The sequence below is a fragment of the Coenobita brevimanus genome, chromosome 26 (assembly GCF_032717465.1).
Source record: "Coenobita brevimanus isolate Jiangsu-jjx chromosome 26, ASM3271746v2, whole genome shotgun sequence".
NCBI classification, from domain to species: Eukaryota; Metazoa; Arthropoda; class Malacostraca; order Decapoda; family Coenobitidae; genus Coenobita; species Coenobita brevimanus.
The window spans coordinates 44,730,058-44,741,616 of record NC_136979.1 but is presented as its reverse complement, the minus strand read 5'-3'; the positions used below and the strand labels follow the sequence as shown (position 1 = coordinate 44,741,616).

General features: G+C 44.0%; 1 protein-coding gene across 1 annotated transcript; it reads left to right on the top strand.

Moving 5' to 3' along the window:
• The first annotated feature begins 3,913 nt into the window (after positions 1–3,913).
• Positions 3,914–10,966, top strand: LOC145394028 (uncharacterized). The gene is made up of 6 exons (XM_080267998.1): positions 3,914–4,034; positions 5,203–5,322; positions 6,451–6,549; positions 8,931–9,095; positions 9,907–10,044; positions 10,941–10,966. The coding sequence occupies exons 1-6, from the start codon at positions 3,914–3,916 to the stop codon at positions 10,964–10,966; spliced, it is 669 nt and encodes a 222-aa protein (XP_080124124.1).
• The last annotated feature ends 593 nt before the right edge of the window (positions 10,967–11,559 follow it).

The window sequence follows — 11,559 nt, the reverse complement described above, 5'->3', positions numbered from 1 at the left end:
AGAGGTTGGGAGGTGAAAGGGAACGATGATGATAATAGTGGCAGTGGTGTAGATTATGATAATTATGATGATGATGATAGTGGTGGAGGTGGAGATGGTGGAGGTGTTGGTGGTGATGGTGATTATGGTACTGGTGGTGGTGATGACAGGTGAACGTCATTGTACTGAAGTGGTAAATGAACAACTTTCTTGCAGGGTTGAGTCTCACACATCATGACAAAGGCAGAGGGTGTGAGGGTGAGGGTGGTGATGATGACGGTGACGGCCGTGGTGGTGGTGGTGATGATGACGGCACAAATATCAGCAACATCACAACATCAACAAGTGTTTAGTAACCAAGTACAAAGGGATGGCAGATGTAAGTCAAACCTTTACATGAAGCAAAGAGTTGTTAGATCTCTCTCTCTCTCTCTCTCAAGAACTCTAAGCTTTCATTAAGAACAGAATACTCTCGAGTCACTGATTCATTCCATTTAGCCAGATGATTTTATACATATTATTAAACTGCCTCTCAGGAAGCCGTCTTAACATCTATTCCTTGGTGATTAATTCTATACGCTGTTTCTTAAAATCCTCTTGTATATTATTCATGTTGTTGCGATATCGACATTGAAAAAATAGCACACACGAGTATATTAATGTTATATATACGTGGTGGGGGAGAGGGACGCCTTCACACGGTGGCACCAATGTAACAGCGCGGTGGAGCTGCTTTATACAAACTTCCCTTTACTCCCTCCCTGTTCCCCAAAACGAGGGCAATGGACTGCAGGAAAAGGGCAATGTAAACACACACACACACACACACACACACACACACACACACACACACACAATGTACTGGAAGGTGGGTTCAAATGAGCCTCGGCAACAACAACAACAACAACAACAACCTTCCATTCTAGAAATTATATGACTTATAATGCTGAGGATCTAGAAAGCCTCCTAACTCCTAAGCCGACCATACTATTATCTAACATATCGGTATACGTATTTTCTTCCTGCTGCTGTCTACTGGTGGCCCTACTCCCTCGTCCATACCGGTATATCCTGCCCCCCCCCCCACACACCGGTACCCCAATACGTGTACCGGACCACTGATGTACCGGTAGTGGGCGTGACGTTTGCGCTGAAGCCGTGCAACACTGACAACGGTGTGATGGGCGTGTGTCTGCCCTACTTCACCTGTCCCGCCGTTAAGGCCACCTACAGGGGACTCTGTTCCTACGGCCTTGGGCATTGCTGCGCTTGTGAGTACCGGTGTACCTCCCGTCTGTGCTGAATATCTGTTGTTTGTGCATGTAACCAAACCTACCAGGTATCTTTAGTGCAGGATATACTTGTCCTCAGTGCATCTTACCTGCTGTTTATAGATTACATTAACTCATTTGCCCGTAGTGCATGATACCTATATCTGTTTAGTGCATGATACACTTGTCCTTTGCGGACGATAGTTTTTCTGCATGGTACCTACTCTCCCTGTACGATATCTGTAATTTCGGCTAAGTGCATGCTGGTTATGGTTGTGCATGATATTAATTCACTTGTTCCCACTGCATGACACCCTTAGTGTATGGTCTCTGCTGTTAGTGCATGATATTAATTTACATGTACAGGTACTTAATTCTTAGCGCATGGTAAATATTTGTGTATGATATCTGTTCTATGTGCATGATTTTATTTGTCCTTGGTGTAGGATGCATGTTATTTGTGCATGATACCTATATCTACAGTATACTGCTTGTAAAAATCAATAAACTGTAGCCTACCGGTACCCGTGTTTCAGGTTTGTGAATTGATGTCTCTACTTGCCTTCTAATATCTTAGTGCATGATACTAGCTGCTGATGACTAACCTGTCAGGCATGTGTCTATATGTATGTCTTTGGTGTGAGTGAATCATGCCTATATTCAGTGTTTGTACATGATGTTTATACCTGACCTCAAAACACGATACCTGTTGTTTGCACATTTACTTATCCTTAGTGCCTGTGCTGTTTGTGAATCTGTATCAGTCTTGAGTCTTTGTGCACGATGTTTCTGAGCAGCATGTGTCATTTTATTGTTGACGCATGATATCAACACCTTTCTTTAGTGCATGACGCCGTTGTTTGACCATGATGTCTGTATATGTCGTTTAGGTTTGTGCAATAATGCTTATATCGGTACCTGTCCTTTATTTTAGTGTATGATGTCGAGACTTACTGCATGACACGTGATGTTTGTGCATTATGTCTATGTACGTCTTTAGTATATGATAACGTTACAAGCTGCTAGTGCATGATGTCAGGATCTGTGTGTGTGTGTGTGTGTGTGTGTGTGTGTGTGTGTGTGTGTGTGTGTGTGTGTGTGTGTAAAGACATGCTCTCAAGTGCCCGATTTTTCAGATAAGCACACCGTTACCATCACCATTACAATATCATAACGAACAGCATCATTCACGTCATCAGCAGTATGAGTCACAATCACCACCACCACCACCATCATTATCACCGTTGCCTTCCCGTAGTCAGCACTATCATCACCATCGTCGCCATCACCCTCTTTATCACCACCACCATCTTCACCACCAACCTCATGCTCATCATCATTACCATCATCACTACCATCATCATCACTACCATCATCATCACCACCACCATCACCTCATCATCACGTTATCCCCACCTTCAGTTGAAAGAACATGTGGGGAGACGTCAGGTGCTCAGGTGACCTACTTCGTTGACAGCAATACCGCCAGCACCTGCTCCGTCTCCATCACGAAGGGAAAGAACGTTTGCCAGGTAAAGTAGCTAATATAATCTGACTTTCCTAATCTAACCTAAACTAACTTCCCTCACCTTAATCTAAGCAAAAGTAACTTTCCTAATCTGACCTAACTTAACTTTTCTCATGCTTAACCTGATCTAAAGTAACGTTTCTACCATAATCGAAACTAATTGAACCTTCCTAATCTAACCTAGCCTCCATTCTTAACCTGGTCTAACCTAACTTCCCTAATATAACCTAACCTAACCTAACATTTCTAATCTAATCTAACCTAACTTACCCATGCTTAATTCAACTAACATATCTTTAGTCTCAACCAGATCTAACATAAATTTACCCACGCCTAACTTAATCCAACCTAACTTTCCTTATGCTTGACCTAATTTAACTTCGGCCTAATTCAACTTTACTTTCCCCACGCTTAACCTAATATAACCTAACCTCCCTACCTATACCTAAGCATAATAGCCTATATTAATTTAGCGACCTACACCACCTCAAAATAAAGTACCACAACTAAGCCAAGAATGCCTTTTTTCAGCTCATACAAAATTTTGATGAAACAGTCCTTAACAACCACTAATAACCAACCTTTATGATGTGATGAGTTTTGAATGATGATCAACTGAAACTTTCTGATAATCTTACTTGTGATTTATTCCTCTGTTATTTACTTTTATATCATGAGACGCCAATTACATCGTCGTGAACCACAAAATGAACAGCACTTAATTACCCTGGCCCAGTATTACACTTCTGCTGTCTGTTCTAAGTAAATCTAACTCAGGCGAATCTTCCTACTGTCTAGTCTAGCCAAACCTTACCTCACCTAACCAACCCTACCCCAACGTCATTTAAGCTAACACAACACAACACAACCTAACCTAGCCTAACCTACCACTGCTACTTTCTTCATCAATCTAACTTAACTATACCTGAACCTAATGCAACGTGGCCTAACATTGCTACTGTCGAAAGCAACCTATCCTACCCCTCCCCTCGCCTTCCGCTCCCTTCCGTTCCGTTCCGTTCCCTAACCCCTCCATACCAGCCCAATACAACACAACACAACACAACCCTACCCTAACTTAACCTGACCTAACGCAACTTTATTAACCTCCCCCCTCCCCCAGCTGCGCCTTACGATGGAGGACCTAAGCCTCGAGGAGCCAGATGCTGAGGGGGCGTGTATGACCCAGTACCTGCATGTGACCAACGTGGACACCGACTCCATCAAAATCTGCGGCGAGAATGACGGCCAACACTGTGAGTATTGGTGCACATATATTCACTCTTAACTTGGTCGACGATTGCTACCTCTCTATCTCGAAAGCTGGTTGGTATGAATGCATTTACACTAGGATATGGTGCTATTTAGTCACACACATGCTTTACGATCAGGACTGTGGGTATTAGTGCACTCTTCTTTCACTCTAACCCCATCAGTCTGTGGCCGCATTTGTGTATTACTTTGTCGCTACTGCCAGACGATTTTAGTTAACTTAGGCGAGGTTCGAACTGCAGGGGTTATATATTTAGCCTTGGGTACCCCCTTTAACGAGAGGCGTTCCCTAAGTGAATTAAATCGTCTTGAACTTGCAAAAAGTGAATCAATAAAAAACGCCACCGCGGCCGTGTGGAGAGGATGGAGGATGAGAGACTGACTAGAAAAATGTATGTTAGTGAGGTGGAAGGGGGAGAGGAAGAGATGAAAACAAGGATGAGATTGAGGATGGAGAGAGATATGAGAGGGGATGTGTGAGTTGGAGGGAGGGCAGGCAAATGGCAGAGGATACGGCGACGAGGAGTCGATTTGTTTGTGGCCACCCCTTAGGGACTTAAGGCGTCTGGAAATAGATAGATAGATAAATAGACAGATACGTGGACATATAGACAGATGAAGTAGTAACGATCTTAGAATGCCACCTCTCTATCCTAAAAGTTGACTTGTTTAATATATTATAGAATAATTAACAGTTCGGTAACATACTGAACTATTTCACAGAATAACTGACTAACAGATTAACTGATTGAGAGATTAAGTAACTGACAAAATGATTTACTATTTGACAAAACAATTTATATCGCCTTCATTCCCACTACACCTCCAACTGCTCCTGCTCCTTCTCTTGCTGCTAGTGTGTTGTGACAAAGGTGAAGGTGGATTATACTGCGTCCACCTCAGCTCAGTGGTAGAATAAGACAATACTGTGGCTCTGCATCCTTTTCACAGCACTTCTTCATGACTAGCATCATTCTAGCGTTACTCCCTTGTAACTACTAAGTAATCGACTTGGAGATGGCAAGTTTGGTCGGTAGAGTAAAACGGGTATGGGCACTTCAACGCTGACTAAGCCGTACGCGCAACAAACCAGAATTGGGCTGTGTAATAAACGGACCACCATCAATTACTAACAGCCTAATTTCTTGACAGTGATAGTTGACGTGCGCAGTTCCTCCGGTCCGTTCAAAGTGGAAGTAGTGAACTCTGGGAGTAACACACCCGACTGGCGCATCAAGATCGAACAGATTAAGTGCTCTTCTCCCAACCTGGGTAAGTGTCAGGCTGGCGCTATAATCGGTCTGTTTTCATGTGACGGGACTGGGCCACTCCAATTTCAGGGCTAAGTTATTTGGTACAGATGATAATGCTACAGTCCGTTTGTTTTCATGTGACGGAACTGAATCACTCCCACTACTTAAATACATCCCTTAACCTGGATAGGTGTGAAGCTGGTGATGTTAAGAGACAATGATAATGCTAGATTGGTCTGTTTTCACTTGATGTAAATGGGCCCCTCCCACAACTTCAAGGCTAGGTATGTGAAATGATGCTAGGGTGGTTTGTTTTCATCTGACGGAAATGGATCAATGCCAGTACTTAAATACTAAGCGCTGGCTGCATGGAATTCGACGAACCTTATTTATGAGGCAGGAATGAATCTCCTTGGTTATCAAAGAAATCAACCCTCCATTCTGACACTTGGGTTGTAGCGGTTGTGGCGGTGGGGGTAGTTGTGGCGGTGAGGGTAGTTGTGGCGGTGAGGGTAGTTGTGGCGGTGGGGGTAGATGTGGCGGTGGGGGTAGTTGTGGCGGTGGGAGTAGTTGTGGTGGTGCTGGTACTTGTGGAGGTCCTAGGAGTGTTAGCTAGGACTTGTAACTGTGGTGGTGGTCATGAGGGTGGTTGTAGTGGTAATAGTTGCTGTGGAGGTGATGATGGCCGTGGCGATGATAGTAAGTGCTAGCGATTGTGGTTGGTAGCTGTGACTGTCTGGTAGTTGTGGTAAATATGGTTACTGTAATTGTAGTTACGAGAGTGAAGGTAACTGCAGTGGTGCTAGTAATGATTATGGAGGTGATGATGTCATGGCTGTGGTGGTAGTTGTGGGTGTTGGTGGTGTTAGGGCCTGTAGCTGTGGTGGTAATAATGGTGTTTCCAGTTGTGGCAGAAATCATAGAGCCAGTGGCTGAGTGGTGGTTGTGGTGGTGATGGTGGTGGTCTGGTAGCTGTGGTAATGATGACAGAATTTACTGGCTCAACTGATCCTTATTTACTTCCTTCATGGGAAATGAGAGAGAGAGAGAGAGAGAGAGAGAGAGAGAGAGAGAGAGAGAGAGAGAGAGAGAAATGTATGTATGTATGTACCGGTATCTCCCAGTAACCCAGTCCCCACTCCCACAGCCCCGGTAGGATGCGAGCAGTACTACATTGGCCTGACAGGCAACGTTAAGAGCTTCAACTACGCTGCTGTGTCGTCCTCCAGGACTCACCCTGCTACGGGTAAGACAGTTTGGCCTTGATGGCAAAGTATAACTCATGCCTGGGACATTACGAGTGTGTTACAGCGATAAGATAACGATGATGATCATCATGATCATGATCATGATGATGATGTTCATAATAACCAGTAATCCATCCATCCATCCATCATCCAATCCTACATTGCCCCCTGAGGAGCGTAGGAGCCCGGGGCTAGGCAGTTGGTCCCGACATTTAAGATGAAAGTGAATAACCAGTAATAATAATAATAATAATAATAATATTAATAATAATAATAATAATGATTAATAAATAATAATAATAACAGTACGATATCAACAGAATAACAACAGTATGGTAGCGGCAGCACTAGCATATATGTATGTTATCTATGTGTATGTACTGTATGTATGTATGTATGCATATAGGCAACGGCAGCCTAGGGTAAGTGATAATATAAATACTACAGCAAGACATATCTTTTACCTACGATGATAACACTACGACAGCAGTACAATAATGCTAAAAAAAAAAAAAAAGAGCGATAGCCGTAAGATGACAGCATAATGAGGGCATGATATGGCGGATCTGGTAAAACAATAACAATAAGAGCTGAGTAACTAACCTCCACCCCCCCCCTCTCTCTCTCTCTCTCTCTCTCTCTCTCTCAGTTAGTCACAAGTCTCCAGGCAAATGACAGCAATGCGAGCTTATCATTTTCTTGTTGCCGGGTAAACTGCAACTTTTCAATAAACCTTCACAGTGCTCAGGCCATTCATCCAACAGCTCCATTTTCAAACGGTGGCCGAGGCTCTCAGTCCCCTACACCCCCAACTTCCATGTCCCCCACGTACATTTTAATCCCCCCCCTCAACGAAACTTTAATTCTTGGAGGATATTCTAATAAAAATACACACACACACACACACACACACACACACACACACACACACACACACACACACACACACACACACACACACACACAGATTCACTACACTCAAAACCGCTAAACCTACAACAACCTGTTGCACAGGGTAAACTTTCCCGCCCCAGCCCCACCGCCCACAATTATCCCAGCCCAGGCCATTCATTCTCTTACCCACCCCGGCCATTTCTTTACCTTCCCTTTTGACGGCTTCAAGGTCCGACGCAGGTCACGCGGTCGACGAAGGGGCTCGTTAAATCTCACTCTAGCCACCGTACATTATTATGTAGTCCTTTCGCCTTAACCTGCCCAGATTATCATCCACTTACAGTTTATTTCATGTAGCTCATTGGCAAAAAAGACAGTGCTGCGGCTCTCCACCTTTTCCATAGCGTTTCTTCATGACTAGCATCCTATTCTAGTGCTGATTACTTATTACAGTTCGGAATTCAGAAGGGAGAGATGGCTATTTTAGGGTAAGTGTACGTATTAGTACAGATGCTTAGCTTAGGAAGAGTGTCCCTGGAGTGGAGAGATTAATGAAGGCTTTTATCTAACCCCTCCGTTAAAAATTACTTAACTAATGAAACAGGAAAACAATTGCAAAATCGTCTGAAGCCAGGAAAATCCGGCTAACCCCTTCAATATGGTGTCGTATTTTATTATTTTATTCTTGCTATCTCCAGACGATTCAATTCAGCTTCTGTGAGATTCCAGTAGTCGAGGGGGTAAATGAGAACTAATGTCTAACCTCTTCAATTGCAAAATCTCTCTCCAAAGTTGAATGAAATTATCTGGAAATCGGAATATAACAGAAAAACACGACATCGGATTGAAAGCGTACAGTAACGTTATAGTGCTAAAGTGGTTTAAGAAATTCCACCACCTGTTATAAATTGCCCTAAAATTACCATCCCTCCGCCTTGAATGTTGGGCTGTAACACCAGAAAACACTAGCATATGTTAGTCACGAAGAAGTGCCGTGGAGGGGAGGTAGAGCCGTAGTATTGCCATTTTCTGCCGGTGAGCTGCGTGAAAGAAGCTGCAAAAGGATGAAAATCTGGGCCAAGTTAAGAGTTACCATAGAGGAGAGTCGGGCGATAATCCGTCCTGTAGCTGCGATCAGGTTAAGTCATATTGGGCTTTGTGTAAATATCCATAAGTAACGTGGCGAAATTATGAACTAAATCCAATGCAGTCAACCTTCTTTCTTGCAGTTTTTTCTTGTTCCTTTCATACGATTTGATTCTGCTTCGGGGAGATCTCTTGGCTAGATCTAACACCTCCATGATTTAACAAGAGGAGCTAAATACAGAACATTGTATTGTGTGTGTGTGTGTGTGTGTGTGTGTGTGAGAGAGAGAGAGAGAGAGAGAGAGAGAGAGAGAGAGAGAGAGAGAGAGAGAGAGAGAGTCGTTGTATTTAGGATAAGAGTATTAACAAGGCTCAATCTTTCCACCACCCGTTTGCTAAGATGATAACGGTGCCGAGACGACGGTAGCGGGCACCCGACACCTTCAGGAGAGCTACACCATCTGCGTGAAGCCAGAGTCGGGGTACTGTGGCCTCAAGTGGACCCCTGGACCTGACGACATCCCCTTCTCCATCTCAGGCGGCGGTACCAACGAACTGCTTCCACGTAAGACCACACCTGGGCACCAATTACCTATCCCAACTTAATCTGTTCTAAACTAATGTGCCAACCCTTTCCTGCCTCACACGTGTAATATTCATCTCATTTAACTTACCCTGTCCTAACCAAACCTACCCTATCCTAAATTATCTAACTGCATTTACCGGTGCCAACTGCTACAACGTAAAGCCTCACCTGTGTAGCAGTTATCTAACCTATCCTACCCTATCCTAAACTAACGGAGGGTATACTAATCTAGCCCACATAACCCGACAATCTACCCTTACTTGCCCTATCCTAACCAAACTTAACCTATCCTAAACTAGGGTAACTTACTACATACTAATCTGCCCTACCTAAAGCGAACCTAACCATCCTCACTTAACCTACTGGTACCTAAACTTAACCTAAACTAACGTACTGTATAGTAATCTAGACTGACTGACTCGAGTCTAATCCAACCTAATCTTCACGGTATACTGCCAAGCTAGCCTACCCACACTAAATATTCAAACCTAACTTCAGCAACGAATTACCTGCATAGATAACTCATTTTATCCTAACGTATCTTAACGTTATGTAACGTAACCTCACCCAACCTAACCTGACCCAGTCTAGGCTGACCTGACCTAACCTAACTTGACCTAGTCTAACCTAATATTACGTAACCTAATCATACTGTCATATAGCTCACAAACACCACACACACACACACACACACACACACACACACACACACACACACACACACACACCAAACGATTAACACGGCCCTCAAATACCCACTCACGCTTTTTCTTTCCCCTCTCTCACACAGCCGGGTTAGAAGGAGATATCGCAGAAATAGATGGAGGAAACCGCACTGACTACCTGCTCATCCCCGGAGGCATAGTTCCAGGCGACCCCGAGATTATCTCCATATTCACGGGCTCGACATTTCCTTCCGAAGTGACCAGTGAGTTACCCAGTATTACATCAAACACTATGAATCTGGTAGACGTCACTTTAGTTTATTCTTGTCATTAATCCCTTGAATCGGCTTGTGACTCAGTGCAGAGCCACCCAAAGTGGAAAGAAGAGTAATAAAGTGACAGGAAGGTTGGGAAAACAAGAAGAGAGGAGGGCAGAAACACTGTGAAAATGATAAAAGTGATGGAAGAAGTAGGCAGCACTACATCGTTAGTGAATGAGAGTTGCCATCATCACCAACTCTACACCGAGTGACAAGCCTAATGGTTTCCCGTAACACAGGAAACCTTTTACAACGTTTGGTAGTAACCATACAACAAAATAACGAGATGATGTGGAGACTACTATGGTGCCCTTATGATCTGGGTGGATGTGCAAATGCGGCGTCCACCCAGGAATCAAACCTTCACACTAATCCTTGCGCCTCGCTGTGACAAGACGCTGTCTGTTGCAAGGGATCATCAGTTCATTGCATGGAACAACCTTGCAAGGGAGGTTGCTTACCTACAGTTGATGAGTCTGCTGAGTTACTCAACAACTGATCTCTCTCTCTCTCTCTCTCTCTCTCTCTCTCTGCCACCAAACAAATTTATTCCGTTATGCTGCTATTTTGTCTCGCACCACTTTACTTCCTCATCTATTCTCTTCAGTGTGTGTGTGTGTGTGTGTGTGTGTGTGTGTGTGTGTGTGTGTGTGTGTGTGTGTGTGTGTGTGTGTGTGTGTGTGTGTGTGTGTGTGTGTGTGTGTGTGTGTGTGTGTGTGTGTGTGTGTGTGTGTGTGTGTGTGTGTGTGTGTGTGTGAGAGAGAGAGAGAGAGAGAGAGAGAAATCTGCATACCTGCTCAGGGTGGTCCTTAATTTTCAACTTGAAAAATTTGCTTCAGCTGCTGCGGGACTTCGTTCCTACTGACTGAAAAGTGGTGTATGCAAATCTTCATGCTTATTGGATCATTTTAACCGATGCCGCATCATGTGCAAAGTTATACTATTATGGCGTAATGTTAAGTTGCCACTGGGTCACCTAGGTCCCCCTTTTGCTGACTATTAAACCCTCACTGGGGACGGTATCATGGGAACCCAACTCCCACCCATTGTTGCCTAGTTTTCTGGCTTGTAATTGCTGCCAGCTGTAGCCTTCTTCGCATCTGGATACACTTGCCTGTGTTGCTCAACGACCTGGAGATGAAACTGTCGTTGATCTTCGTTCTTGGTCAACACTGGATTAAACTCTTCAATCAGTGCTACCCCTCCTTCAGCAAAGTCATTTGTTGCTTGTAGTCCCTGGACGATGAGCTCAGCAACCTTGTAATGCTCACGGCTTTCCCATGGAGATGGATCAAATTCTGGTAATGAATGAGGAAGGCCAAGTAGTGTGAAAATCTACTTGGTGTTACTGGCCATAAGACTTGAACTTGTTTTCTGATTAAGTGCTGTCACCTCAAGTTCAATTCTTGCTCACTTTAGTTGATCTTTGCTTCCTTCTTCATTAGGGGCCATCGCCAT

Bases quoted from the DNA above. Each gene is read 5' to 3' on its own strand.
- LOC145394028 (XM_080267998.1), top strand. From the start codon at position 3,914: ATGGAGGACCTAAGCCTCGAGGAGCCAGATGCTGAGGGGGCGTGTATG. The intron at 6,550-8,930 runs GTAAGACAGTTT...CCGTTTGCTAAG, and splicing joins CAGGACTCACCCTGCTACGG to ATGATAACGGTGCCGAGACG. The intron at 10,045-10,940 runs GTGAGTTACCCA...AATTTGCTTCAG, and splicing joins ATTTCCTTCCGAAGTGACCA to CTGCTGCGGGACTTCGTTCC.